This window comes from Centrocercus urophasianus, unplaced genomic scaffold, assembly GCF_019232065.1.
Source record: "Centrocercus urophasianus isolate 14NV4802_14NV808 unplaced genomic scaffold, USGS_Curo_1.0 seq_34, whole genome shotgun sequence".
Taxonomy (NCBI): Eukaryota; Metazoa; Chordata; class Aves; order Galliformes; family Phasianidae; genus Centrocercus; species Centrocercus urophasianus.
Genome location: NW_024884911.1, coordinates 6,216,150 through 6,242,413, shown reverse-complemented (window position 1 = coordinate 6,242,413; position 26,264 = coordinate 6,216,150). Strand labels below are relative to the sequence as shown.

Below are 26,264 nucleotides of genomic sequence, written 5' to 3'. Positions count from 1 at the left end.
CAGCCGAGCGAGGCCCGGGCCCCGGCACTGCCAGGCGGGCCCGCAGCCGCCCCGCCCCGCTCCCTCCGGAGCCGCTGCCCGAGGCCCGGCGGAACGGCAGCCCCGCGGCCCGGCCCTAGCAACGGCGGCGGTAGCTCCGAGCCCGCCCCGCCCCGCTCGCTGCACGGCGCTGCAGCGCCTCCTCGCGGCTGGAGGTCTGAAGCAAGAACCACAGGGAGGAGCGAAATGTGAAAGTGCTCCAGAGCGCAAAATATTTTATTTAAGAATTTACAGTGTCAAATCTTACACTTAGGAAAGATAGCCGCTCCCAGCTCAAAGGAAGCCTTCTTGCATTAAGAGGTCTGGCAGTCTCTACTGAAAGGAGAAAGCTAGAGGGAGCCCAGAGGCTTCAGCCATAGAAAAGTCACCACGCTGCGCCCGGCCCACCACGCAAAGGTTTGCAGCTCCCCCCACCAGCGTTTTGCATAGCCCCTTTGGAACGGATGTAAGGCTATCGAGATCTCACGAACAGGAAAACAATCAGGGACCAACACAGGCAATTCCACATTCACATCGCTTCTACTCCTGGGCAGAAATTCAAGTAGAAAAAAAAAAAAAAACAAAAACCAAACAGTTTGGTGGCGAATTCTAAATAAAATATGGCCTAAGGATTTAATAAATATTTAAAGGTTTATTTCTCTCTTTGCAGATGATTCAGATTCTTCAGTCGATATGAAAGTTGCATATCATAGGTTGAGGTTTCCTACATTAGACCTAAGGATTGTGAAGTCCAGCGGCAGAGGTCTAACCCACCTACATTTAGTACATCTGAAACTCAGCTGTAAGCTACTTAAGACCTTGGTTATTTTAGTAATGGAAATTCAAGAACAGTACTATGCTGATTCTGGCATTGAAGAGGAAGAGAAAGCGAGCTTCCCAGCTGTTACCACCTCAGTGATGCAGTGCCAGAAGTTTGAGAGAAAGCAAGTAACCGTATTGCACTTCAGTAACACCATCAAATAGTACAGCATCAGCTATTATACAGAGAGCTTCTTTCAGACTATACAGTTTGCTTTACAAGTAGTCTAAACCACAAACTACATACATACTAGATAAGATCCAAATCAAATTAGTATTAGATTACAGTCACAGTTTTCATTCGATATAGGTCAATTTATTTGGATGAGCTGTGGCCCCCTCCCCCCCTCAGAAAACAAACTAGCATGAGGCATTTCCCCAATGAGCAACTTGAATTTCATACACTGATAAACCAAGTCCTGTTTTCTAAGCATTACAATTGCATGGTCCTCTTAAGGCCACAGTGCCATGTTACAATGTGGACGTGTTCTCCCCCACGGGGAGGGGAGCATCCTTCAGAAATTAAAGAATCCCTGAAACTGCGTCTCCAAAAGTCCCACTAGAAGGTTTAAAGTAATTTTAAAGAATAAATTGCCTGTGCAATTTACGAATAGTTTTTGTAACAGACAACAACTATTCCCTCTCTCGTGTCTTTTCTTTATCACAGCGAAGCTATTTCTAGCCAGTTCTTTAAAAGGAAGAGTTACATATATTCCACGTTTGGTAATGATTTATGTAGATGAGGTGCAAGCTGGGAGACCCATGGGAAAAAAAAATCATCCATCATTCAATTACTGTCATGTCACCTGCAGCTGGCTCTGATACGTGCCATAGGACTGAGCAGTTCTTCATATATCCAGGAGGTGAATGAGAACTCCAAACAAAGCCAACCAAACTACTTCAATGTCGGATACTTCCTCTGCCCAATTCTTCCTGGCCTTGAACTTCCAGTGACTGCAGGAGACTGAAAAAACATGATGTGAATAAAACCAATACTGTGTAAAATACGCCGTACTGGAGACAAAATGCAGATGCTGTCAGTAAAGCCTTGATCCCAGAATTGTTATTTTAAGGGAGCTAGACTGGTCTGTGTCCACATCCTACATGCAGCAGCCCAGATTAAACAGTAAAAAAAAAAAAAAGCTATCCAAAAGAAGATGGAATTTGTACTGATATTTAAGGCCACACCAAGTCGTTTTAAGTAACCTCAGTCCACATCTACCTTTACTAAGCAAGAAGGTTCAGCACAGTTGATTTGCTCTAGCAGCATTTATGTGTTAGAACTCAAAGGACTAACAAGCCTATGGCTTTGTTCAACATTCTGAAGTAGCAAGAAGGCCTTTACTCACTTGTGCAAATTGAGAAGGATTGTAGAACTGTACTGCTCCTGCTGATGGCTCCCCCGAAGGTGGTGCAGGGGCAGGCTAGAAAGGAGATGAGACTGAAATTAGAAAACTGCAGAGCTTCACTGCCTCTAATACTTGGTTTGCTTAGTCACACAGAGCAAATATTCACAGTAATAATGCCAACAATACGAACGGAGCAGCATATTGTAACACTGCAACAAGTGCTGGTACAGCTCGCGTATCTTTAATGTTGTTTGCTTGATGTAGGAATAGGCAAAACAATGTCACATGCATCCACTGTAAACAGCTCTGAGAATCCACAGCATGCAAACCAGAACAAGGCACCAGTGCAACTTCACTGAGTTAGTACCTCCTGCTCTGTTAGTAGACCTAAGACTTGCCCCAGAACAAACGCTCTACGTCAAGTTTTGCTTTACTAAGAAGTATCAGAAAGACTTTGTGTCATTCCTTTTACAGCGAGCCCACAGGACTGAAACTTACAGCAGAGAGGAAGCATTCATTTAATTCCTACAGGGGCTTTTGTAGACGAAAAGGGAACGGTATCACTACCAACCTGAGACACGCAGTCACAGAATGAGAAGGATTTGCTCGCATGGGTCGTTTAGGGTGGTGGTGTTTTACTGTTATTAACTGATTGACTACATTGGTATCCCAGGAAAGAGCTGATGAACATTATTAAGTGATTCTCTTAGGAAGGTGAACAAGAAGCATGCCCAGGTTACGTGCATTCTCATTAACACCAGAGTGTTAAAAGGAACACGGCATCGTTAGTCACTTTGACATTGACTGTTATTTCAGTGAAACAAGGGGGAAAAATGGCTAGAAGCAGCATTAGTACATGAGCAAATGCAAAATAAAGAGGGGAAAAGTAAATATGTTGACATAAATGAGAATAGCCAGCCACATGTACCTGATTAAAATGCTGGCTTACTTCACGTGATAATGAACTCATTGAACTAGAGCGCGAAAGCTACAAAACAGCAAGAACACACAAATACAAAAAAACACAAATAAAAAAGTCATGCATGTCACTGCCCCAAGCTTTCAGTTGTTTTACTTCATTATAAAAAGTCTCACTCTGCCAAAGGTTAAACCAACTTCACGTTAAAAAAATTAAAAATGTAAAGCCAGAAGTTAGTTTAAATCAAATGGACTTCTTAAAGCACAAAATTACACGGATATAGAAAACATTTAGTAGGAATAAAGGTAAGGGTGCTCTGCCTGGCACACAGCTATCTATTCTCATCTGTCTCCCACTTTTAATATTAGTGAAATTATAGGCATGCACGAAGGCAAGCAGACATCCTCAAGTGCTACTGCTGTTTCACTCTGAAAAGGTACTCAGAAGTTTACTTATAGAACAGATCACACTACAGAAACACACTGAGGCTGAACTTCTCCTGTGCACCTAAGAGCCTGTTGTACCATTTTGGAAGCAGCCGTATGATTTCAGCTTGGCTGGTCACCAGCCACTGAATCAATCACATAATCATAGAACAGTCCGGGTTGGAAGAGACCAAGATTTCAGGTCCAACCTTTTATAGGTAAATGGAATCTACGTGAGATTATCTACTATTCCATTCAACTGCTGCGTTAGACAGCCCTGTAAGACCACTACTGTTGAAATGCACAGGTCAGCAGCTAATTACACTGATCAAGTCTTACCTCGCCTGGTTGGAAGCCATCAGGGTTGGAAACGGGAAGCCCAGATCCAGGTGGAACCACTGCAGGGTTTAAATACTAAAGAAAAACAATGCACTATTTGTTAATCTTCATTCCTCTAACTGATCACAATCCTATTTCACATTTTTACTGTAACAATCCCATCAAAGCAAAGCAGCATTGCAATCCATTGAGTCAGAAGGAACACGCAGTACATGGCTACTTCCTGCATTCCTGGTCCATGTCCTGACACACTGCACACACCAACCTTGCAGCTCTGCCAAGTTAGGAGATGCAAGTCTTCACGCACTCCCTACCTCCATTTTCACTTCCCTCATCCAATTCCTTAACTAAACGTAGCAAATGTTTGCATATAACAACAACATGCTTTATTTATTCTGCAGCTAGGAAGCTTCCATTGGGAACCACGAATTATTTACACAAAGTTAGAATATCCTGCACATGCAATTCAACCTAACTCACCTCTTGATCAACAGCTGCAGATGGATCTGGGTTGGTTTGGTTTGCAGCTGGCATTTGCTCTGCTGCACCACTGCCTTCCACTGGCTGAGGGTCCCCTGGAACTATAAAGTGAATGAGACTTAGCCAAACACACCAGCTCAGGGTGCTTGACTTCACAGAATGAGAAGCAGCAGGGTCATAAGCAGAACTGAATTTCTACAACACCAATCTTCTACCAGAAAAAAAAAGGGGTAATTTAAAGAGTGTAGCATTAGTATTTTTTAGATGCCTCAGTTTTGTTACAAGCCTGCAAGCAGGAGATGCATGCAATTCACAGAAACAGCCTTGGTGCAACAGAGTATGTAGGAAATTAGAAAAAAGATCATAAATAATGAGAGCACTATGTTTAGCAAAACAGGAACACTATACTATTCACATTTTCCTATTATGATGGCTCTAAAAAAAGCTTAAAAAGGCACAGAAAATCCTACTTTGTTTTGGTGCTTTTTGGTAAACTCAAAGCAAATAAAAAACCACCTCTGATGGCAGGGTACAGAGACAGGCCCTGCTAATTTGTTTCAATCCCAGATCAACCTTTCTTTAAAAGTGCTCAACTCCACTAACTCTAATTTCTCTATCAAATGCTCAGAGGCTACTTAAGACACATTGGCAAATTATCCACTCATGACATACCTGCGTTTGGAACAAATACATTGGCAGGAATTGGCATTGGTGCCAGAGGTGCAAACAGGTCTGATGGTGCAGGAACAGCACCGCCTGCCTTGGTTCCACCTGGATTCAGAACATCAACATAACGGGCTCTGCTTCCTGCTAAGAGAAATTCAGAAATAACAGAAATAAGCCTTGTGTAATTCATCCCTGTGCCTATTTTCAACTGCCTGCTGGTTAAACTGTCTTTCAGAATCAGCAAATAATACTGCAGGGATACAAACAATCTCCAAGCCACAGTGTTACTGCGACAGCAATCACAAGGCAGAAGCTAGGCACAAGAGCTGCACAACATCACTGAGTCGCCAGCTGTCTTTTCTGGAGGTGTTTGGGAGCAAGAGTTTTATCTTCATATTTCATACAATACAAAGTCTGAAGTCTTCCATACTTCAACCATAAAAGTGTCTGTTACCTGCTCTTCTAGAGAACATGTTGACAGGGGCACTGGGTGGGCCTCCAGGCCCAGATGGAGCAGCCTGAGGAACTTTAGGAAATCCTGTTGGAGGTGGTGGTGGAGGCTTACTCTGCAGGGAGAACAAGAAAAAGAAAAACCCTTAACCACATCATAGACTAAGTTTACTATAAACCCTCTCCTAAACTCAGCTGTCATTTCTGGATCCATACAAGCATCTGAGGATACAAATGGTTTTCTAAGTAGGTAGACTATACAAACACGTAACCTGTTTATGAGCTTCAAGATGTGGCACATTTTAACCCAAATTCAGTAAAATGCTGCTCATAAAACCCAGTAACAGGTGAAAGAAAACTGTAAGCCAGCTGTCAGCTTGGAGAAGCAAACAGTTCAGGTTTTTACCTCTTCTTCTGGCTCATCCAAATTAACCCAACGTTGCTTCTTTTCATCCCAAACAATCTGCAAGGAAATCACAGTCAAAGATTAGGCCTTCAAACTAAGCTGAAATAAACATAATTTTAAGTTTCATGCACGCTTCTTCACTTTTTTCTTCCTGACACCCAGGAAGCCATTTTGAACAGCCTACAGTTCACAAAAGCTTTGTGGTTTAAAGGCCTTACTGATTTGTTCTTGTCGTCTGGAAGGTGAGCTTCGTTCTTTCCTTTTCCCATCAGCCAGCGAAACCAGTTTGCACCAGTCTAAAATATAAGCACACCTATTCAGTTCTCCCAACACTGTCTTTACAGGGAATTTAAAAGACAATTTCATCTGGTAACTCGTTTTCTGTTAGGAACTTCAACTCTAACTTGAAAAAAAAAAACAAATAAAGGAAAGATGTCCTCAACTAAACTAGCTATGGGGAAAAAGGAATTCAGAGGTGATAGGCCACAGATGACAACTAATGCTCCTAAATAGCAATCTGAGAGAACAGGAAAAAAGGATGGGTATAAGATGGAAAAAACAAACAAACACTGAGAACGCAGAAGTGAATCCACTGTGGTGCTAAGGGCTGGATGAAAGAAATGGCTTTTGTTTGTTTATAAATAAAGGGAAGTTGCTTTGAATTCATTCCCAATGAAAACAAGCAGCTAGTAGAGCAAGCAGAAGTGCTTGTAAAGGTAGGCAGCAGTAGCACAAATTACAACATGGGCACACGGTAACATCTAGAGGTTGCAATAGTCAAGACAAAAAACACCATGAGGCAGTTTACTCAGGTGCTCTGCAATCAGTGCCCTGGCCTGAGACTGACCACGTATTCCAAGAATCTCCTCCTACCACCTTCCTTATCAAGTGTACCTTTCTAGATGCTGGCTCTTTTTTCACTTCTTTCTTAGTCTCCTTCCCTACAGGAACAGGTGGAGAAGGAGGTGGCTGCTTTGCTGCAGAGTTAGATCTCTCTCGTCCCACAGAATGAGCAGAGGACTCTGAAGTTGTCCGGGATCTTTGTCCATAGCCCTGTATTACAAATATACAGGAGAGCACAAAGTTGTTCCTGCTGGAATGAACAGAATAGTCCAGCTTGCTACACAAATTTTTTTGTTTGAAAAGTTAGTAATAGGTTATAAATACATCAGTAAAAAGCATATACACATAAGGTTATGAAATCAGCAGAACAAACACCCTAATCGTGGCATACCATATATGCTGAAGACTGAGATGCAGATCTGGATCTTCGTTCTGGTGCCTGGTTAGATACAAAGCCAGGACATGCTTAATAAGCAAGCAGCTCAGTATCTGCTGGTACAACATGCACTTCTCATTACAAATTCCCACAGCATTCAAGACATTCAAGCCAGTTATTTGGATATTTCTATGCCTTCTGACATGCAGGAGGCACAGAAAAAGAGCTGAAGTCTGACCATGTCATTACACTGCCATATAGCTAGTGCACTGAAAAGTTAGATCAGGTCACTGCTGTGCAGACAGTCAGTCCACAAGAGGCAAGATACAGAACTGCTGCACCAGACAGTGACTGATGTGCTTCCATCCCCAACTTCCTCACTTTCAAGCCCTACATACAGCAACTCTCTAAAAGAGAAACAAACGAAAGAAAACCACACCAATTTCTTTTATAAGTATAGCTAAGGATCCTCCACAACCTTTATCAGTTGATTAATGTATCCCTATTAAAAATGCTTATATTCATTCACTCCAACAAGAAACTAAAATAACTTCCAAGGAAATACCAACTTCAGAAACATGTAAGCAGTGAAAATACTATACATGTAAAAAAGGCTTTTGGAGTTTTGATAAACACTGGGCGTATTTCCAATCATGATTAAATGCTGGTCACCACAGTGCTCTGAGAGCTCATTCACAGAACTGTGACTGCTTGTCTCACTTGTATGCTTCAAGTTCTTCTTGAAGAATCGTTTTGGAGGTAGCAGGGGAAGACAGGCCAGAAAAAAGCCAACACTAAGCTCTTCAGATAACAGCATGGCACTCTCATCCAATTAAATGGCTGAGAGTTCCATATTAGTTCTTGATTCTTTATTCACTGAAGGGAACGAAGAGCAAAGGAGAAAAAGCTTCAAAATCTAGATGAAGTGCAAGACAAATCCCCAATACCTTGTGTTAGCAAAGACATGTAATGCAGCTGACTTTTGCTAGAAATGTATAAAATAAAAATACCATTCTAGCCATTCTGTTGTAGAAATCTTCCTCTCTCTGTTCAGGGAAAGAGTTTCGTGAAGGAGACTCTGAGGCAATTCTCTGCATTCCTTAAAAGCAAAATTAGACTGTTAGCTAGGGGAGGGGGTGGGGAGTTTAACAAGATCCTGGAAGCTGATGACCAGGACAGAAGCCCTGATGCTCCAAGTTCCAGACCTTACAAACAGAACAGCCAGCTGCACTGCACTCAGCAGTTCCATAAAACAGGCAATTTTCTGCATCATGCCTCAATTGTAATTTGCTGATTCCAACCTTCCTTTTAAGATAAGTCCAACAAGCAGGATGAATACTAAAGCTTCCCACAGATATTTCTGTAACTCTACATTATCTTTTTTAACTCAATTACCCAAGACCTCTCTTACTATTTTATAAACGTTGAGATGCTCTATATTAAACCCTACAATATTTCATTCCCCCTAGAAAAAAAAGGGAGGCATTCACAAAGATTCCAGACCTGTTTCCAGGTTCATCTGCTCCTCTTCCTGTGGTTCAGTTTCTTGTGGTGGCCCTCCTGGTGGCAGCGTTGACCCTAAATACAGTGGTGATGGCTCAGCTCCGTACTGATTTGAAAATCCTGGAGGTGCAAAGCCAGGTCCTGGCCCAATAGGCTGGGAGGCCACAGGATAGAAAGGGACACTTTGGACAGCATCCTGGTCACTAGGTGGAATCCCAGCAGCTGACCCATCAAGTATAGCCTGAGGAGCTAAGGCACAAAAAAAGCCAAGGATTACAACTAAACAGAACCTTTCAACCCGTGAATAAGATCATACAATGCAGAACTGAAGTCCCACTGTTTCCACTGTCCTTCTCAGGAGTTCCTCATATCAGAAACCCAAAATACCTATTTTGCTCTTTGTCGTGCAGAGGGATGTAAGAACTAACCTGAAGGCATCAGCTGCACGCTTTGCATCTGCTGAGCCATGTTGGGCAACAAAGATGCTAACAAGGCATTTTCAGCACCTGGGCCCACGTCGTGGCCAACTCCTGCTCCATCATATTGACTGGGATGGTCCAATTCAGAGCTTGGTGTGCTGCACGGGTACTGCTGTGGTGTGGATCTGTCTGTGATGTAAGCTATTGCACCTTCCTGCACACACACAAAAATAAGATCTTATTAATGCTACCTGATGTTGAGTTCATAACCAAGGGAAAAATACAGCAAAGGAAATCTTAAGAGTGAAAACAGTGCAATTGTTGCTTTTAACCGTTTAGTCAAAAAAAATAGCTATCATCCACTTGTAAATCAAGTTCAACCAAAACAGTTAGGTTTTTGTATCTAACAGAAGCACAGTTAATTAGGTCAATTTTCATACTGCTAGTGGGTGTCTTGACATAACTGTCTTCCACTTGGTTTAGCTATACTAATCCACAATAAACATCTTCATTCATGTTTGCTTTGCTGTTTTTTTAACCAATCTAATGAACTTTGCAATTTTCCTTGCATTACAGTACTAAAAAAGTCTATTTTATGTAACATAACTACCTTTTAAGGTAGTCAGTACTAAATCTTAAGGCACTAAAGTATATTAAATCCTCTTGGTTTCAGTTATAATACTTGTCTTTCACAACATAGTATTTCACGAGGTCATCACACACAAACATCAAGTATTTGTAGTTGTCAACACAAATAAAGTAACTGAAAATTGGTTTCACATTAATCCTCAGAAGGGAATATTTCATGTTCTTGAATTACCTTGATCTGTCCATCCACGTGTCGAAGCCTTACTAACCATGAAGGTTCAACAAAGGATTCCTGGTCAGGTTTCTCTTTTATCTGGGGATCAAACAGGCGCAGCTGCGATGACATCTAGAAAAAGGAAGCGCTGTGAAGTTAAGCAGCCAACACAAGGTAACTTCACCCACAGCTTATCACCTACAGTACAAAGCTACTAACGTGCAGATCTTCCCTGTGTTACCTGGATTAGCTGGCCAATAAGTACAGGTGAATAGTACTGCGGATCTTTAAGGACAGTTCTGGAAATCACTTCACAATAATGGAAAGCCTGAGCAGCAAGTCCCATTTCAGCTAGGCGGCAAGCGTAGATGAATTTGAAAACCTACAGAAAGCAAGCAAATTAAACCAAGTGGTCAGAACATTCTTGGAAGCATCACAGGGAAAAAAAGCACACTGATTGATGGGACAGGGAAAAGCCATCTTGCACTCTCGTTTGTGAATATTTCACGTTGCAAGAGAGAGAAAATATTTTGTATGTTGAATAAAGCACGTATGAGAGATTAACACATCACAAATCTGAGAAAATAAGAGAGATTGAACAAGTCTTCACCTGGAAATTGGGCAAGCAGCCAGGCTGGGTGCCTAGTGATTGTGCATATTCATAGGCTTCTGTTCTTTGAATAGCTTCATTGGTGGCAAACTTCAGAAATGGCAAGCTGTTGCGGAATGGGAGAAGAAAAATATTACTTCACATGAAGAATATAAACGTTATCAATGACACAGATCTGCCTATTAGACATACAGCCAGAAACATAGCTCCATCAGACACAGGGCAAGTAACTTCAGCTCCTCAAACAGCAACAGGGCATCAGGCAGTTCTCAAAGCCAGCTGTTGCTAGTGATGATGATGAGGGGCACAGTGCAACTCTTTAGGCACAAACCTTTCTGCTTGGCATCAGAGAAGTTTGTTTTAAGAAGGGAAATCCAAACCTGTGATTTGATCCAATTAGGACAAGCTTTGTTGTCTTCCTCGTGTAAACTCCAAAACCAACTTGGGCCATAAGGTAACAAAAGTGAGCAGCATCCAGCAGGCCTTTAGAAGCTGCAGAAAAATAAGCAATAGAACTCAAAATATTATGTCTTGATGACACATATTGAATTGCCTTTGTATTCACATAGCTTCACAATACAGACAAGCCCATACAGAACTGTCACACTTGACATTTTACAAAGCAATTGTTTGTTAAAAGGAAAAAAAAGCAGCTGAGTAATTAATTTTTTTTCCAAAGGCTTTTCTTTCAGTCATCCTCATTTAATTCCTAAAGAGTTACCAAGAGTGTCTCCCATGGTAGCAATGGTCCTGGATTCCAAGTCCACGTTATTAGTCAAGTTGGATAACACCATTGCTAGATGTGGCCTCCAGTCTCCCCATTTCTCATCTCCACAGCACTGAAATTAGAAGAATTAATTACAGAAATCAGTGGCAGGAACTCTGCACGTTTAAGTGTTCAAACCTAAAAAGGACTAAGAGAATTTACCTGACCTACAGCAAGCACCTGGAAGGTTTACTGCAATGATCAATAACATTAATAACAGTATCTCTTTAAGACTCAATTGCAGCCCACACTGGAACCTTACCGTGGATGCAGCTGGCATCCTTCCAGACATGAGCTGGTAAACAGTCTGCAGAGGGTCATTAATTGGGAGACTGTTGGCAAACCTAGAGAGACATTACACAGAAAAACAAGAAATAAACACTGGGTAAGGAATTAAATTGCAATGAACATTCGGTCACTGTTCATCTTGCTTAGTGTAAGAAAAGGAAGTGCTGTTTGAAAATCCTGCACTGAATAAGCAATTGCCTAAAGGATAACAACTAAGAGAAAACCATTATTAATTGCTTGGACCTGCCAATATGACATATATCAATTCCAGGCCCATAGGATGATAGGGTTCAAATAGCCCTTCAATTAACTTCTCAAATTTAATTTTACAGCCTCCAGACATCAGACAAGTGAAAGTAACAGATTACATGCATCAACTGAATACACAAATAAAACTAAAGCATAAATCTTGCACAAGCTAAATGGCTAACTCATGATTTTAACATCAAGACTTCTGAAGCCCCAGATCTCTCGTTGTCACAACAGGTAACCATACCATACTAACAAACAACAAGCAAAGCTGTACCTGGTCATCACTCTTGCATGTGTTCTGTTGTCCATCTTGCTGGCAAGTAGCAGAGCATGACCCCATAAGCCATGCTTCATGGCTGACTCCAAAGCATCCTAAGTTAATACAGACATTAGTTTCCTGGTGGTAGCTTAATATTTAGCTCAGATAATCAGCAATCATTTTACTGTAGTATTCTGACTGAAGGAATGTTTCCTTGGGCCACATGCTAACACCAGAATTTAACTTAACGAACTGCAGAACATTTTCCCATCAGTATACTGCAGCATCATGAATTATTGCATGCACTGCAAGCTGCAAAAACAGTTTTCACTGAGAGCTTTCAGATTTTTGAAAAATAAAACATTCACACAGCATCTGGAATAACAGCATGGACACTCACCTTCTTACGTCCATAAAGCAGCAGCTCTCTGAACCTCTCTGTTTCCTTCTCAAGACTATCAATTGTGGTTATAAGACTATCAGTGAGAAACGAGAGCTGGGCTTCACCAGATTCCTCCTCTACTTGTTCCAAAGCCTCATTAGTGAAATCAATTAAATTTGCTTCATTAGGGGACTTCCCAGGAAGCCATACTGTTTTATGGTCTCGGAGCAGAAGTTCAGCCAGGTCTGTTCCCACAACAGTCTATTGTGAGTGGCAGGGGGAAACAAACAAGAACAACTGTTATTTCAACACTGCCTTTGTTTTGCTCATCAATTCAGCAAGCCTCTGTCAGAACCTCTGAGCACAAATGAGCAGTTTACCTGCTCCCAATCTATCAACTGTTCCAGAATAGGTGACTATCTATAAATGCCATCTTTTACATAAATACCATCTTCATGCATGAAGTATTTTAGGCTAGATAAGAACTCGAGCAGTAAGACATACCCCATTCTGCCTGCACAGCAGTACAATGAAGTCCCAAAGCAGACTTGCAGATTCTTTGTCAATTAAATTTTCGTTTTTAAAACACTGTGTAGCTTTATTTTGTGCAAAATTGATAACATCCACTTTATGGGTGTCATCTCTGGAAAAAAAAAAATGAAACAAGTAAAACATTCTTGTCACTATTGTGACTAGTATCAGGAACAAATTAAGTGTTTCTTACAAGTGAAAAACAAGAAATATTTTGAGTTAATTTAAGCCCTGCAACTTACAATTACAGGACAATAAAATATTAGATGAGGAAATGGAATCTAAAAAGTGAGGAAGTTTTTTTTGAGATCTGTTAGGACATACTTAGCAAGAGGACCAGGAAAGGCTCTCATTTCTTCTTGCTCTGGAGAATGTTGCATCATAGTCTAAAACACAAACACAAACCATGAGACTTGTTAAAAGTTACCACTTACAGCTACAGATCAAACACAACAGATAAATACAGAAAGATAACATGCACTGATATATAATAAAAACAATCTGTAGATCACAGTTCCCTTCCCTCCCACCCCGACAAAAAGAAAGGTCAATATTTCACTGCCCATGTTTTTCTTTAAAGCATTACCTCCATGCTGTGTATTTCAACCAGGGCTGGCTGTCCTTCTGAAGGCAGGTTTGGCAGCACTTTTATTAAGAAGCCCCCAGGGCCAAACCTGGCACACAGATGAGGCACTGAAAATTTCTCAGGCGTTAAGGGCCTTAAGGGCACTGAAGGAGGGAGAAAAGATAAAATAAGAAAAGCTGATGATCTGACCTGCAATTGAAGTAAAAAAAACAAAAACAAAAACAAATTCAACTTGACTAAACATTAAAATAAATGAATTGGCTCCATCCAATTTCTAAAGATCTTCCGAAAATTGAAGAATTAAAGAACTCTAAGATTCACTTATTGTTTCAACTCAGGATCTGTCTCAGACGTGTCTGTGAGATCTCTGTACAAATGCATGACATCTTCAAAGAGCCAATGATGCACCTGAGGCTACTCTGGAAAACCTCTTCCAGAGAAATGATTAAAACAAAACAACAAAAAAAAATTGTGGATAAATCTGAAGTTTAACTTAAATCTTAATCACCCCTTGAAAGCACAAGCAGTGAAGTTCAAAAACGTATCTAAACAATGTTTACAGATGTAAGAAAGATTTAATCACCATCTAAACGCTGCCATCCAACTACTGCCCTCCCATGAAAACTAGTTATGCTAAGAACAGACCAGTTCTGCTCACGTACACACACAGCAGGTCGCAGTACTTTCCTGCTGATTGACTCAACGGGTGTAGGAAAATGGTATCATACACTATGACCACAAACAAAAGCACAAACCACCACCAGTAGGCAGCCTCACAGTCCCCTCCCTCCTCCCTCCCCAGTGGTGCCAATACCTTGATCTACAGCTGACCATCCAGTTTCAGTCGGGTAGCCATAATCTGTAAAAGGCTGTTGTCCATCAAAGTTAGGAGCGTATCCACCATACGGGTAATCTGTGTGCAGTGGCACTGCCTGTGCAGCAGTTTCATACACATTAGCCGTTAAATCGTGGTTACTTCTATATAGCTGGCTCTAAATAGATGATATTAGTGGCTGTCAGCAGCAAAGTTACACAAAGCAAGCAATCCTGCAAGCGTGGGTCCAGACAGCAAGCATCCCTCCCACCCACCACCCACTTCAGTTCTTCAGAAGGCTCTTAGAACAGTTTTACCACATCACTTCATTTGGTAACACTACCCTGCAAGTCACCTGGTGCAACAGGCTATAGAAGACAGCATCTGCTAGTGTTCTCCCTCCCTCAGTGTTTTCACCACTATTTGTTCACGTTCAAGTACGTTCAGTTCACTCCCCACAGAACATCGAGGTGTTTGTGTCAGCAGTACCATTATGGCACTGCTTCCAGGCTCAGCTGTTGCTGGATCAGCAACTACGGATCAGAATCGACGTGAATCTTTGACAGAAAATCTCACCTGATTAAATGTGATGGCTATCTAAATGGCACTCAGTGCCTAAAGATTAATGCCTAGATGATCACCAACACCACTTCCAGCACTATTGAAACCATTGGAATTCAGACAGGAGAACAACCTAACACTTACAGGAAACACGATGCAACACATGATCTGCTAGTAAAGGCTCTACTACAACGTCCTGAATATTCCTTCTCTTTTTCAGGTATTTGTATTTATAGCATAGGTAGATCAGCTAGATTTCGTTTTGATTTTAAAGTCAAGATAGTATGATACAAATGCTGGGTTAGACTTTTAACAGATCCCACGCTTGCAATCAGAAAAGTGACATAAAGCCAGGCATTATCAACTACAGCCAAGCACAGTGAGGGCAAAGTTCTCACAGAGCAACGCATGCATGGCAACTTGCACAGCTGAGTACACTTCTGGTTAAAGATCTCCTGACAGCTGTGCTAAACACCAAGTTCACGACTATATCACAGCACAGCCTTAACTTCCAGAGTGCAATCCTTCCAAGATTAAAAAAAGAAATAAAGATTTACTGATCTCTAACTTCTTACCCACTCCTAAGACCCAGCAAAGCTGAAAGAGCCAAGTATCGACGTGACCCTTTGAAACTCACCTGTTGGGAACGAGAGCTGAAGCTGCTCCGGTGACTGTGCACACTGTGGGAGCTCCTCAGGCTGTGACCTGAATGCTCACTGTGAACGCTGCGCCTGTCGAACTCGTCACCATAAGGATCTCTGGGAGGCTCAGTTTCATCATCAAAGCTTCCAGTAAAACGAGGATCGTATCTCCAACGATCCTCGTATCGGTCATGTCTAAAGAACAGCAGCCAAAATAACATCTAAGAACAACAACTTGTCTAAGAACAACAAAAATAAACATATCCAACCATATCCCAGAGGAAAGCGACTCTGCTGTACACCTCTCAAGAAGGAAACTGTACCTAACTTCAGAAGGACTTTCAGACTACTTCCTAGATTCAGGTATTTATTACAGTAAACAAACAGAGACTGCTTAAAGAACTTCATCTAGAATACTCAAAATCAAGACCAATGTCATGTTCCAAGGCTGTTTTAGGCAAACAAAGAATGCTTATCTGGGGAAAAAAAAAAAACCACAAACCATATTTGCCTTAAATCCTTGAGGCTGATATGACAGTTGTTCCTAATTTATTTATGTTAAAGCAAAACTAACAAGAATAACTGTGAGATGCATAACATTACACTGTGAGCCTTTATTCATACATAAATGGTAGCTCTCCAAATAATTAGCACCTAGGCCCTTCTCTGCCCTAGCTCTGGAAAGAGCACAGATTGAATGGACAGACCTGCTGCTGTATGGGTATGCTTCTCTCTTCTGGTAAGGGTTGTGTTCACCATCATACAAATACCTCTGGTCATAACTTCTAGGATCTCTGTATCTGGGGTCATAGGCTGATGAGTAACGTTCCCAACGACTCGGATCTTTGGAAGATAAAAAGAAATGGTTTAGATACTGGAAGTCACTACCTACAGCTTCTCTTTCCCTTCTCCTTAATTACATGCTGATTCGGACAGAAACAGAAAGATTTGGTTATTATAGTTAGCTACCAGCCTTCAGTGAGCCTCAGCATATGGACAGATGTTGCTTATAATCCTCACTGGCACCATATAAGCGATTGCCTTCAGAACACCAGCACCACAAGGGCCCTGTGAGCATCCAGGTAACCATGGACAAAACCAACTTCAATTTCTGTTCACACTTCACCTAAATTTTTTCTAGAATGCTGCCTGCAGGTTAAACACCAAAGATGTGTGCCAGCAAATGGCAGGTCTGCAAAGCACTGAAGTAAAACAATTTTACACTTAGCACAGAATGCCTTCTTAATGACAAGGCAAAGATAAGTCTGAGACGGAAGAAAAATCCTTGTTTTCTATTAATACTCCTGCTGAATAAAAGTAGTACAGGAAAGATAGCATGGTGTTAAAGTACTAAAGCAGGCCCAAAGATCAACTTCTAACAAGAGTAGCTATTCTGATTGTGGAAAGGATATCAGCTTCTTTTTGTGACGACAAAAAAACAAAACCAACAATAATTCTCCAATCTTGAAATTCATTTTCTCCACAAATTCCTCTCTACAGAAAAATAGAGCTCATGTTGACACCTTACCTCCATAATCATATGTGCTCGGGTAATAGCCTGGATAATAATCAGCCCACCCAGTTTTTGCATAATAATCTTCAGGATATCCTTGTCTGAAAGAAAGAGCACAGGCATGAGAAGTCATTATTCCTCCTTAGATCCTTCTGAAGTCATCAGAAGATACAAAGAACTACAGAACTGCTGGTTGAGCAAACGAAGACAAAAACCACAAGAACCTGACTAAAAACACAAAACAGATCACTGATATGCAAGTACAAATGCTGTAGTTACCTTCAATAAGTCACACCACTTGTGATGGAAAATGAAAAGCGTGGCCATTAAAAGCTTTTACCATATGCCATTTTTGAGACACTATCCCACAGTTCTTGAAACAAAGCCAGCAGAGCAATGTCAGATGAAAAGACAGAATGCAGTGTGTACAGGTGTGTTTGTACACATGCACACATGCATTCATGTACAGAAGCACGTGCATGAAAACATGTTTGTGTGGATCTAAACATTCACATGTGTACACATTCACAAAGACTCCTATGTGCACACAGATACATCTTTGCACAGGAAGGAAAGGGATCTGAAAACTGTGCAAGAACAGGAACTTCCACACTCTTCTCCTACACTCCATTCATAGCACAGTGCAAGCTCTCAAGCGGCCAAACAAGTCCTCACCAGAAAAACCAGTGGGAAGCTTGCTAGCACAGCACAGATCTTTGCAGAGGAGTTTTGATCTTATCAGATCAGGTTTATCCACCCAACCCGTCTTCTCAGCCCCCCTCAGAAAGATGTTGCTCCCTTAACCTCCTGAATTTAAGAATCTGCTTCACCAATTTGTTATGGAAATCAATGCATCGCTGACACGCTGCAGGAAATTCTCAGACACAACCTTTGTGTGACATGGACACTTTGTGCTGCTGTCCTGCAGTGCTATGCTACAGCCTACATCCACATCACACCAACACTGACAGACAGCAGGATTTGATCTGTCCAAAGCCCCCGTGAAGATTTTAACCTCTTAAAAATAACGCCCAAGAAGAGCACAAATCAGCAGGAGCTGAGCTCAGTGCTACTAGATGTTATCTCATTGCGAGAGCTCACAATGCACTGAGATTCACTTCAGACAACAGTAGAAGTTAGCACACATGGTTCTGCCTTTTCTCTTGTTATTTTCTATTTCTCAGAGCCACAGCTTTCTACAATCTTACAGTAAGTAGAATTTTGCTTTCAATTTGAGATCTGCCCCATGAGAGACCCACCAAGAACAACAGACTAATACTACTGATACTACATCATTTCCAGAATGTGCTCTCTGGGGGTCTCTTGGAAAGCTGCAACTTACTTACTAGATAATACAGCAGTAATATTTCATCATGAATTGGAAATTCACACAAATCACCTGTGCAATAATGATCAAGACCCAGCAATCCCTGGCAGGTGATTTGCTGCTTTCTGAGAAATACTAGGGATTTCATTTCTGCTTTTTACATAGTAATTGCAAGCAGCATTTAAACACTGCTTCTCTCTGAAATTTCTTATTTCACACAACTAACCAGATTACAGCTCCCATTTTTTCATGCCTGACGTCCACTAAAAGCTTGTTCACAAAGCTGAAACAATCACACAAATTCACTTGACACAACACCAGGTACATTTTCACTGGATTCATCCCTGTCTCAGTGAGCCACACGTGCTGCTCTGCCTATCAAGCAAAGCCCACACAAGTTTGCCAAAGTGCCATTTATGAACAGAACCAGAGAACCACTCTAAGTGCCAGCAAGAAAAAAAAACTGGCACTGATTAACAAACCCATGAGCTGCACACGTTGCTCTTTCACAGCACAAGTGCACAGAGCTAACTTCAGCACTAAGTCTGCTGCAGTGACTTTCTGCCTGGCAGGAAAGCTAACAACCAGCTAAGAGCTGGATGAAAGGAGCAGTGAGCTTCAGCAACACAAAAGACAGCTGGAATCCTAACAGTGCCTTTTCAGACGTGGCATTTGATACCCTACTTCCCTATGGCAACGCAGAAGGAGTTTTTGAACTTCCTCACCGCAACTTACGCCGTAAAACTCTGAGGCACAATTAAACTCAGTGCTTTAGAACATACCAGACTTCATTCAGTTTAGGGATTGCATACCTAGAAGAGGGCCTATCAGAGCAGTGACTGGCTCTGGAGCTAGGACGTTCAGGCTCAGAATACCGGTAACTGCCAGGCTCCATATAAGCAGTGCTGCTGCTGTCGTAGTACCTGTACCGTGGGTCATACTGTCCATAGCTGTCCTCCTAGAAAAGACATTGACAGGTAAGGTAAGAGGCCTCCCAGCTTCAAGAATAAACCTTCATAAGCAAATTGCCACAAACACCCCAGCTGCGACAAGACAAAGAGATGCAGACCAGTAGTCTACAGGATAGATTTTGGTATTCCTCATGGCAAGGTATATCCAAGTCCATTCATATCCAAAACTTAAGAAAGAAACATTACTTCTACCACTGTGATGGTCATGCTGCAAAACTGCCAATAACTGAGGCAGCAGATGAGAGCAATATCTGAACATCTCTGCCAACTACAATTAATATTAGCAACTGCTTAAACTTGTAAGTACCTTCATAGTTTAAGTTATTACTGCAATTAAATTTTGCCTGTAGTTAAATCTTGACACGAATGCCATACGGAATGTTTACCCCTACATAACTATTAAAACTTGTAATTCAAAGATAAAAATGACTGGTATCAAGGGGGGAAGAAAGGAGAAAATGAAAAATTACCAGGTAATACAGATGAGCTGCTGTCCTGGGATCTGGAGGAGGGTAAGGTGGTGGATACGGAGGCTGGTAAGCATCGTAAGGATGCCTGTAGTAGTAATAAGGGTTCTGAGGTGGACCGAAGGCATCCTGAGGAGTCTGAGGCAGGGGAGGACGCTGCAGGTCTTGCTGTGCACTTGGCAGCGCTGGCTGACCGGTGGTGGCAGGAGCTGTGGGAGCCACAGCAGCTGAGGGCTGTCCAGAGCCCGGCTGCTTATCGGGGCTGGGCAGCTGTGCTGAACTTGCCTCTTGGTTCCTGGGCTCCTGGTTCTCACACTGCTGGGACGCCTGCGTGCCTCTGGGCCCTGCTGCAGTCTGGTAGTTTGAAGAAGCTGAGGACTGCCCAGAAGACGCCGGCATCTGAGCTGCCTGCATTTGTGGTTGGGATGGCAATGCTCCCTGTACAGCTCTGTCTGGCACAGCCTGATGCTGTACATCTTTTGTCACCTGTTGATAGAAATGTTGTTTGTCACGCACCTCGGGACCAGCTTGACCAGCACTGCCAGCTGGCTGTTGAGGATGCACAGGACCACCAGAAAGCAGCTGATTATGCACTTGCACGGAATTATTTGCACTGCTTTTCTCCAACGTCCGTGACGCTGTAAAATCAAGCACTCCAGCAGCTTCTTCTTTGCTATTTGAATGATTTACAGAATTTTTGGTCTGTACTACAGAATTAACAGGTGGAAGCAATGCACTTGTGTTTCCACTGGGAAGATTCATCCCAGGAGAGATGGATGAATAAGCCCCTGACTTGCTAGCAAATTCAGGAGCAAAACCTTCAAAATTAACATTCTTTTGCCCTTCAGGAGCTAAATTAGATGGTGTTTTCACGAGCAAGTTTGCAGGCTGATTAGAAGCGATATCAGAGGAATTAACAGGGCTTTGTAATAAATTATGTTTTAACAGATTACTATTTGGAGGAGCATTAGCTAACAGAGATCCAACTTGCATCACAGGCAACAGTGCATTTTCCCCAGAGATGATTCCACCAGCATGTGATGTTTGGGGACCAACTGAAGGCTTGTCCCCAACCCTGGAATCCTTCATTGGCTGACTGTTCTCATTGCTGCTTAGCTGATTAGATAGAGAAATAGAAAAATTAATTGGCTGAGCCAAGTTATAACTTTGATTAGGCTGAGCAATTAGGATAGGCTGATTTTGCAAAGACTCTGTAGGTGGAGAAGACAACAAACTTGCATAACCAGAACTTGCCTGAGACTGAAGTGCCTCTTCTTCTCCCAATTTGGGAGGATTCTCAAGATTTTCAGATGATATATTTCCATCTTGGGAAGGCTGCACAGCAATAGTCCCTGGTTTGGTTGGCTGCTGATTAGACAGGCCTTCTTCTGGTGGCTGAATTACTTCTACAGTTTGTTTGGCAGGTACATAAACTGCAGGAGCAGCAGGAGCTAGAAGAACATTTCCTCCAAAATTAGGTAACTCATTGTGAGCCCACAGAGTTGTTGCTGGGCTATCACACTTCTTAATTGCTCCCTGAGCCCTTGTGGAGGACCTTCTCTCAGACAAAGACTGCATGTTTTCCGTAACAGGTCCAGAGTGCAATATATTTCCAGCTTCACCAGTGACTGCTAGAGGCAGAGGGTATACCTGAGGCATGAAAATAGTTTCTAGATTATCTGGTGGCTGTTCAAGATTGCCAGGTGATGCAGCAGGCATAGCTGTACCCTTCTTGGTGCTCTTCTGGTTTGGGTGGTTCTCCCTTAATTCAACCACCATTTTTGCTTGGTCAATCTCTGCAGGTTTTATACCAACTCCGTGGGACCTCACGGGCTCAAAAGAACTATTTGCACTTGTCTGAAATACTCCTGTGGGCTTAGGAGGACTCGGAGTTGGAGGCTGGGACAGGTTACCATGGTAGCTCTTGTTTGGATTGATCTCACTTGAATCATCTCCCAGAGGAGAAGAGTCTATCTGTTTAAAGAAGCAAGCAGAAGATTCCTCATCGGGCTTCCCGCTTTCTTGCTGAATAAATGTACCAATCTGCTCCTGAGGCCTTGCTGAGCTAGAAGCGCTCCTATGGCTGATGTTGCTATAGTTTGAAGACACACTATCTGGTCGTACAGGATGAGCTAATGAATCAGGTGCCTCCAGATTTGGTCCTCCTTCAGCATGGCTCACAACAGCATTCTTCGGAAGCACCTGACCTGGTAAGGACCCATATCTGTACAGATCAGGATGAGCAGAAGGGGATGAAGCATTCATGTTACGTGGCTCACTTGGCAGCACTTCTTGGTTCTGTATGCACTCCAGGTTCTCCACGTTTTCATACTGTGACCCACCATTCCCAGGTGCATCACCCACACCTGCTTTGCCATCACTAACAAACATTGATTGCTTAGCAGCCTGTGCCTCCTGCTGACTTAGAATTTTAGGAAAATACTGGACATCCATTCCTTTTTGTATCATCTCGTTGGCTGAACCTGTACCCATCTGAGCCTGAGAGAGAACGTTAGCTGGAGCCCGCTGAGGATGCCCTGGCTGGTGATACAAGGGTGATGAATGTGGTTGACAAGCAAACTCAGGTTTCTCAACCATGTAATTTTTTTCAGATGAAAGTATTTCTTCATTTTCTGCCTCATCCCCTTTGAAAAACATGGAAAGGGTTCCTGAGTCTTGGTCTGTGGGAACAGGTCTATTTGATGCTTCAAACATACCTGGAGACTGTTTCTGGAGGTTATTTTCCTGAGCTGTAGGAATGACAGAGCTGGAGTCTTGCAACGGTGGCTGTGGGTAAAACTGCTCCTGGTAAGGTTGATTTAACCAAGCATTTGTCGTTTCTGTGTTCTGTCTAAAGACATTTCCAGGCTGGAAGCTGTTCATGTGATGACCACTATTTGCAGAGCCATTTTTCCCATTTTTTTCACAACCAACAGCTAAAGGCGCTTGCACAGCACTCTGTGGAACTCCTTGATGCACAGGACCACGCTGTAAATTAGTCTGCGGAGGAGGATGAGAAGTGCTAACAGAAGACTGGGAAACGTTATGAATGTCAGTCTGAGAATGTGGTTCAGAATAGGGCACAAAATTTCGAACTGGAGACTGCAGGTTACCTTGAACAAGTCTCCACTGAGACACGGGCTGCTGAGGAGCTGGAGGGAAGAGTGCTGTTGCAGGGGGTCCAGAAGAAGGTACTGCAGACCCATGGAGTCCGAGATCCGCATTTGGATGCACGTCTGCAGCGCTGTTTGTAACGTATCCTGGGGATGGAGCAGGAATTGGAACACTAGAAAACGTACTGCTGTTTGCTCCTGGTTGAGATACAGAAGCTGGCAGTGACGGATGCAGTCCATGAGGATTGTCCCCTCCGTGAGCTGGCGAAGCATGCACAACGGCTGGCTGAGGAAACGCCGCTGGGGAAGAACTTTGCATAACCAGTGCGTTGCCCTTGGATGGATTATCTAAAGGGGCAGTAAAACCCTGCGGAGTCTGTCTGCCAAAGGCAAAAGGGTCTGTCACAGGCTGCACCGGGGCAGCTGTTGCATTTGCTCGTTTACTGAGCGACGTGCTTCTCCAGTACGTGTTCCGAGCAATGCCTGCAGGAGGTGGAGCTGCTGCTCCTGCTGGAACAGTCTGCGGAGGCTGCTGCATGGTGGCCTTCCAGCAGGGTCAGATGCCAGATGAAAAACCAGTAGTGGATGCTGGAGACAAATTCCTTCTTGCACTCTGTTAGGATAAAAACATGACAAGTCATTTTCCTTTCCTGCAATGTATGTCCCACTTCAGCAACTTCTACCTTAGAAACAAAACAAACAAAAGATGTCTCTGCTCTCTAGAACATATAAGAAATTCATACCCAGCATTGTAATTCTAAATCCAAGCACCGTTTTAATGCTGAGCGAAACACTAAACACTGAAAAGGCAAAAGGAAGCAACAGTCAGAACCAACAGCATCTGCAAGCACCATGGTATGCTGAATGTAATTCAAATGCATTGAGAAAATGTTACTGTTAGAAACAGTGCTTCCTAACCTCTGCTGCATTATTGCTCAACCTGAACGGATCTTTTTACAGGTTAGATGAGAAGCACTCAAGAAGGAGCTCATCAAACGTTCCTCACTTGAACAGAACGTGTCCCATTTTTGTTTAAATAAATGAAATATCGTTCAGGACAGCAGTAGCTGTTGAGAAAGAAACCTGCGTTCATCAGAAATGTTCTCTCACATAGATGAACGCTGCTGCACAATAGCAGAACTGCATTTAAAAATATTAAATGCAATCCACTCCCACCCACACCTACTGATTAATCGATGCTCTCACTTTCACCTCAGCAGGACTTCAGCACAGCGTCACAGAGCGACAGTCACACTGCAGGACAGGTACAGAAGCACTCCGGCTCTGCCAGCAAGAACTTCACAGAATGGTTTGGGTGGGGAGGGACCTTAAAGCCCAGCCAGCCCCTGCCACAAGCTGGCTGCTCCCCAGCAGGTCAGGCAGCCCAGGGCCCCATCCAGCCCAGCCTTGGCACCTCCAGGGATGGCTGGTTAGGAACTCTCATAGAAAAGTCACACTTGTGTAATTTTATCAGCAGTAGAAAAGTTTAAATGCAAAATAATAATAATTCTGGTTTAACAAAAAGACAGTGGAGTGAATGGTGCTTATCTACATGCGTTTCGTAGATATATAATGAAAACTTATTACGAAAAAAAGCATGCTGTACAGACAGCACAATTTGTACAGACTGTATCAGAGTCAGCACAGCTCACCCTGTGGAACATCTCTCCTACTCATCACCAAAGAACCCAACATACCAGTGTATAATCTAGGCTTCTCTTCCAAAAGGCCAAGAACACCAATCAGCAGAGGCAGGGTCTCTCCATCGCTTCTCATTATCCACACTTTTCATAGACCTGTTTGACTGCTTCAAACCCTAAGCTCAGATCTTGTTATTAACAGAAAAACTATTTGTGAAGTAATCAAGCACAAAAGCAAACTGTTTTATAACTCAGATACCCAACTCCAAGTTTCTGATGTGGGCTTCATTCCTTCCTGTCCTACCAGATGTACACACACACAAAACCCTTACACTTTTCCCACTCTTGTAACAACCTGTACTAGTAATTAGCTAATTAAAGTCGGTGTGAGTTTTCTTTCTCAGCTCTGCTTTAGAATCCCCATAACAAGATTCCTATCACTGCATTACAGAGGTTCAACACGAGGGCACCAGATTCCTTGCAGAAGAAAAGTTAATATTAACAGACTGCACACAGTAGTAAAAGCATGCAATATCTGAAGAATTAAGTCCAAATAAAACCAGCGTGCCCATGGCAGTTTAGCTCAAACAGAAGATATCAGCTCAGAGATACCGATCCTCCCTGCCTCCAATCCACAGAAATGCCCGAAAGAAAATTCTACGTCACTACATAACCAAAGATCCAACTCTTTGCCTTATCTAGTTTGGTAAATTCTGCACTTTCTGATGGTTTATTAATGGATAGTAGACCAGACCGATAAACATTAATCACCAGCAACAACAACTGTTTCCAGATATGCCAAGAAAACACTACTGAAAAGAAAGAAAATGACCAGAACTACTGTCTGGACAAGGCTATGGTTAAATTCATCTAACTTGCCTACACTCACTACTTCAAAGTCCTCTGTGAAGTTCTACTGATACTAAGAAATAAACTTGAGGAGAATTAATTTAATCCCATTCCCAATGCTAGATAAGCTGCTCTAAAACACAAACGTGCCCACAAAGCAGGTTACTGAGCACCTTTATGACCAGTTTTTGGGCCATGGGTTTTTCAGTTCTTCCCAATGCAAACAGCTGCATACAAGCAGAAACAGACTGGGGACGTTCTGCCTTAACACCGCTCATTGCTTCCTGCCTGCCTCATAAGCAGGAACCACGGCTGCACTGGGAGAAGAACCCTTTGGGAACCAGAAGGGCAAAGCTTAATGGGATTGACTGGTGGTAATAAAAAATAAAAGTGTTAATTATTCCACCACCAGATCGCCAGCAGATCCCTGCATCTTCAGGCAGCCACCCGACTGAGCCAGCACCAGCTCTGCTCCAGCAAAGCAGACACACCTGACCCCTCACACGGGCGACAAACCAACAACAGCACACAACCCCCGCCTGAAGAAGTTCTGCTGGGTGCGGGCCCAGGCGGGGCCCCTTCTGTCCGTGAGACGGCCACGACGACGCACATCAGTACGACCCTGCCCCACGATCGGCTCCAGGCCCCACGTTACACACTCGGCCCGTTCGGGATTCCCGGCCCCACCGCCGCCCCGCCGCGTCCCTGCGAGGCACGGAGCGCTCCCGGGCCCGGTGCCGGCACTTCGAGCCCAGCGCTCGCCGCTCAGCCCTCCCTCCCCGCGCCGCCCTTCTCACAGCCCATTCCCGCCGTACCTGGCGGCCGCCGCCGGCCGATCCCCTCAGCGCCGAGCGCCGCCCCCCCTCGCGGTCGCAGCTCC

The 26,264-nt window shown here is 43.1% G+C and overlaps 1 protein-coding gene across 6 annotated transcripts; it reads right to left on the bottom strand.

Annotated features, from left to right (window-relative positions):
- Nucleotides 1-228: 228 nt before the first annotated feature.
- SEC16A (SEC16 homolog A, endoplasmic reticulum export factor) lies at nt 229-26,264 on the bottom strand. 6 transcript variants are annotated; one of them, XM_042830668.1, is made up of 33 exons: nt 26,200-26,264; nt 21,037-23,508; nt 19,786-20,268; nt 19,157-19,302; nt 17,033-17,118; nt 16,212-16,347; nt 15,501-15,699; nt 14,303-14,480; nt 13,489-13,631; nt 13,227-13,288; nt 12,876-13,014; nt 12,390-12,632; nt 12,005-12,102; nt 11,453-11,534; nt 11,146-11,263; nt 10,805-10,916; nt 10,425-10,530; nt 10,056-10,196; nt 9,833-9,946; nt 9,022-9,226; nt 8,594-8,842; nt 8,101-8,189; nt 7,106-7,153; nt 6,766-6,924; nt 6,090-6,167; nt 5,872-5,928; nt 5,470-5,581; nt 5,022-5,159; nt 4,350-4,450; nt 3,870-3,944; nt 3,115-3,174; nt 2,187-2,261; nt 229-1,801 (listed from the first exon to the last, which is right to left on the bottom strand). In XM_042830668.1, the coding sequence occupies exons 2-33, from the start codon at nt 23,431-23,433 to the stop codon at nt 1,733-1,735; spliced, it is 6,498 nt and encodes a 2,165-aa protein (XP_042686602.1). In that variant the 5' UTR covers nt 23,434-23,508; nt 26,200-26,264; the 3' UTR covers nt 229-1,732. The 6 variants fall into 6 exon arrangements, with proteins under 6 accessions (XP_042686602.1, XP_042686603.1, XP_042686606.1 ...); XM_042830669.1 differs by having other exon boundaries at nt 5,022-5,156; XM_042830672.1 differs by having other exon boundaries at nt 14,303-14,420.

Bases quoted from the DNA above. Each gene is read 5' to 3' on its own strand.
- SEC16A (XM_042830667.1), bottom strand. From the start codon at position 23,433: ATGCAGCAGCCTCCGCAGACTGTTCCAGCAGGAGCAGCAGCTCCACCT. The intron at 6,168-6,765 runs GTACACTTGATA...CTTATATTTTAG, and splicing joins AAGAGCCAGCATCTAGAAAG to ACTGGTGCAAACTGGTTTCG. The intron at 2,262-3,114 runs GTACATGTGGCT...TCTCCTTTCTAG, and splicing joins TAAGCCAGCATTTTAATCAG to CCTGCCCCTGCACCACCTTC.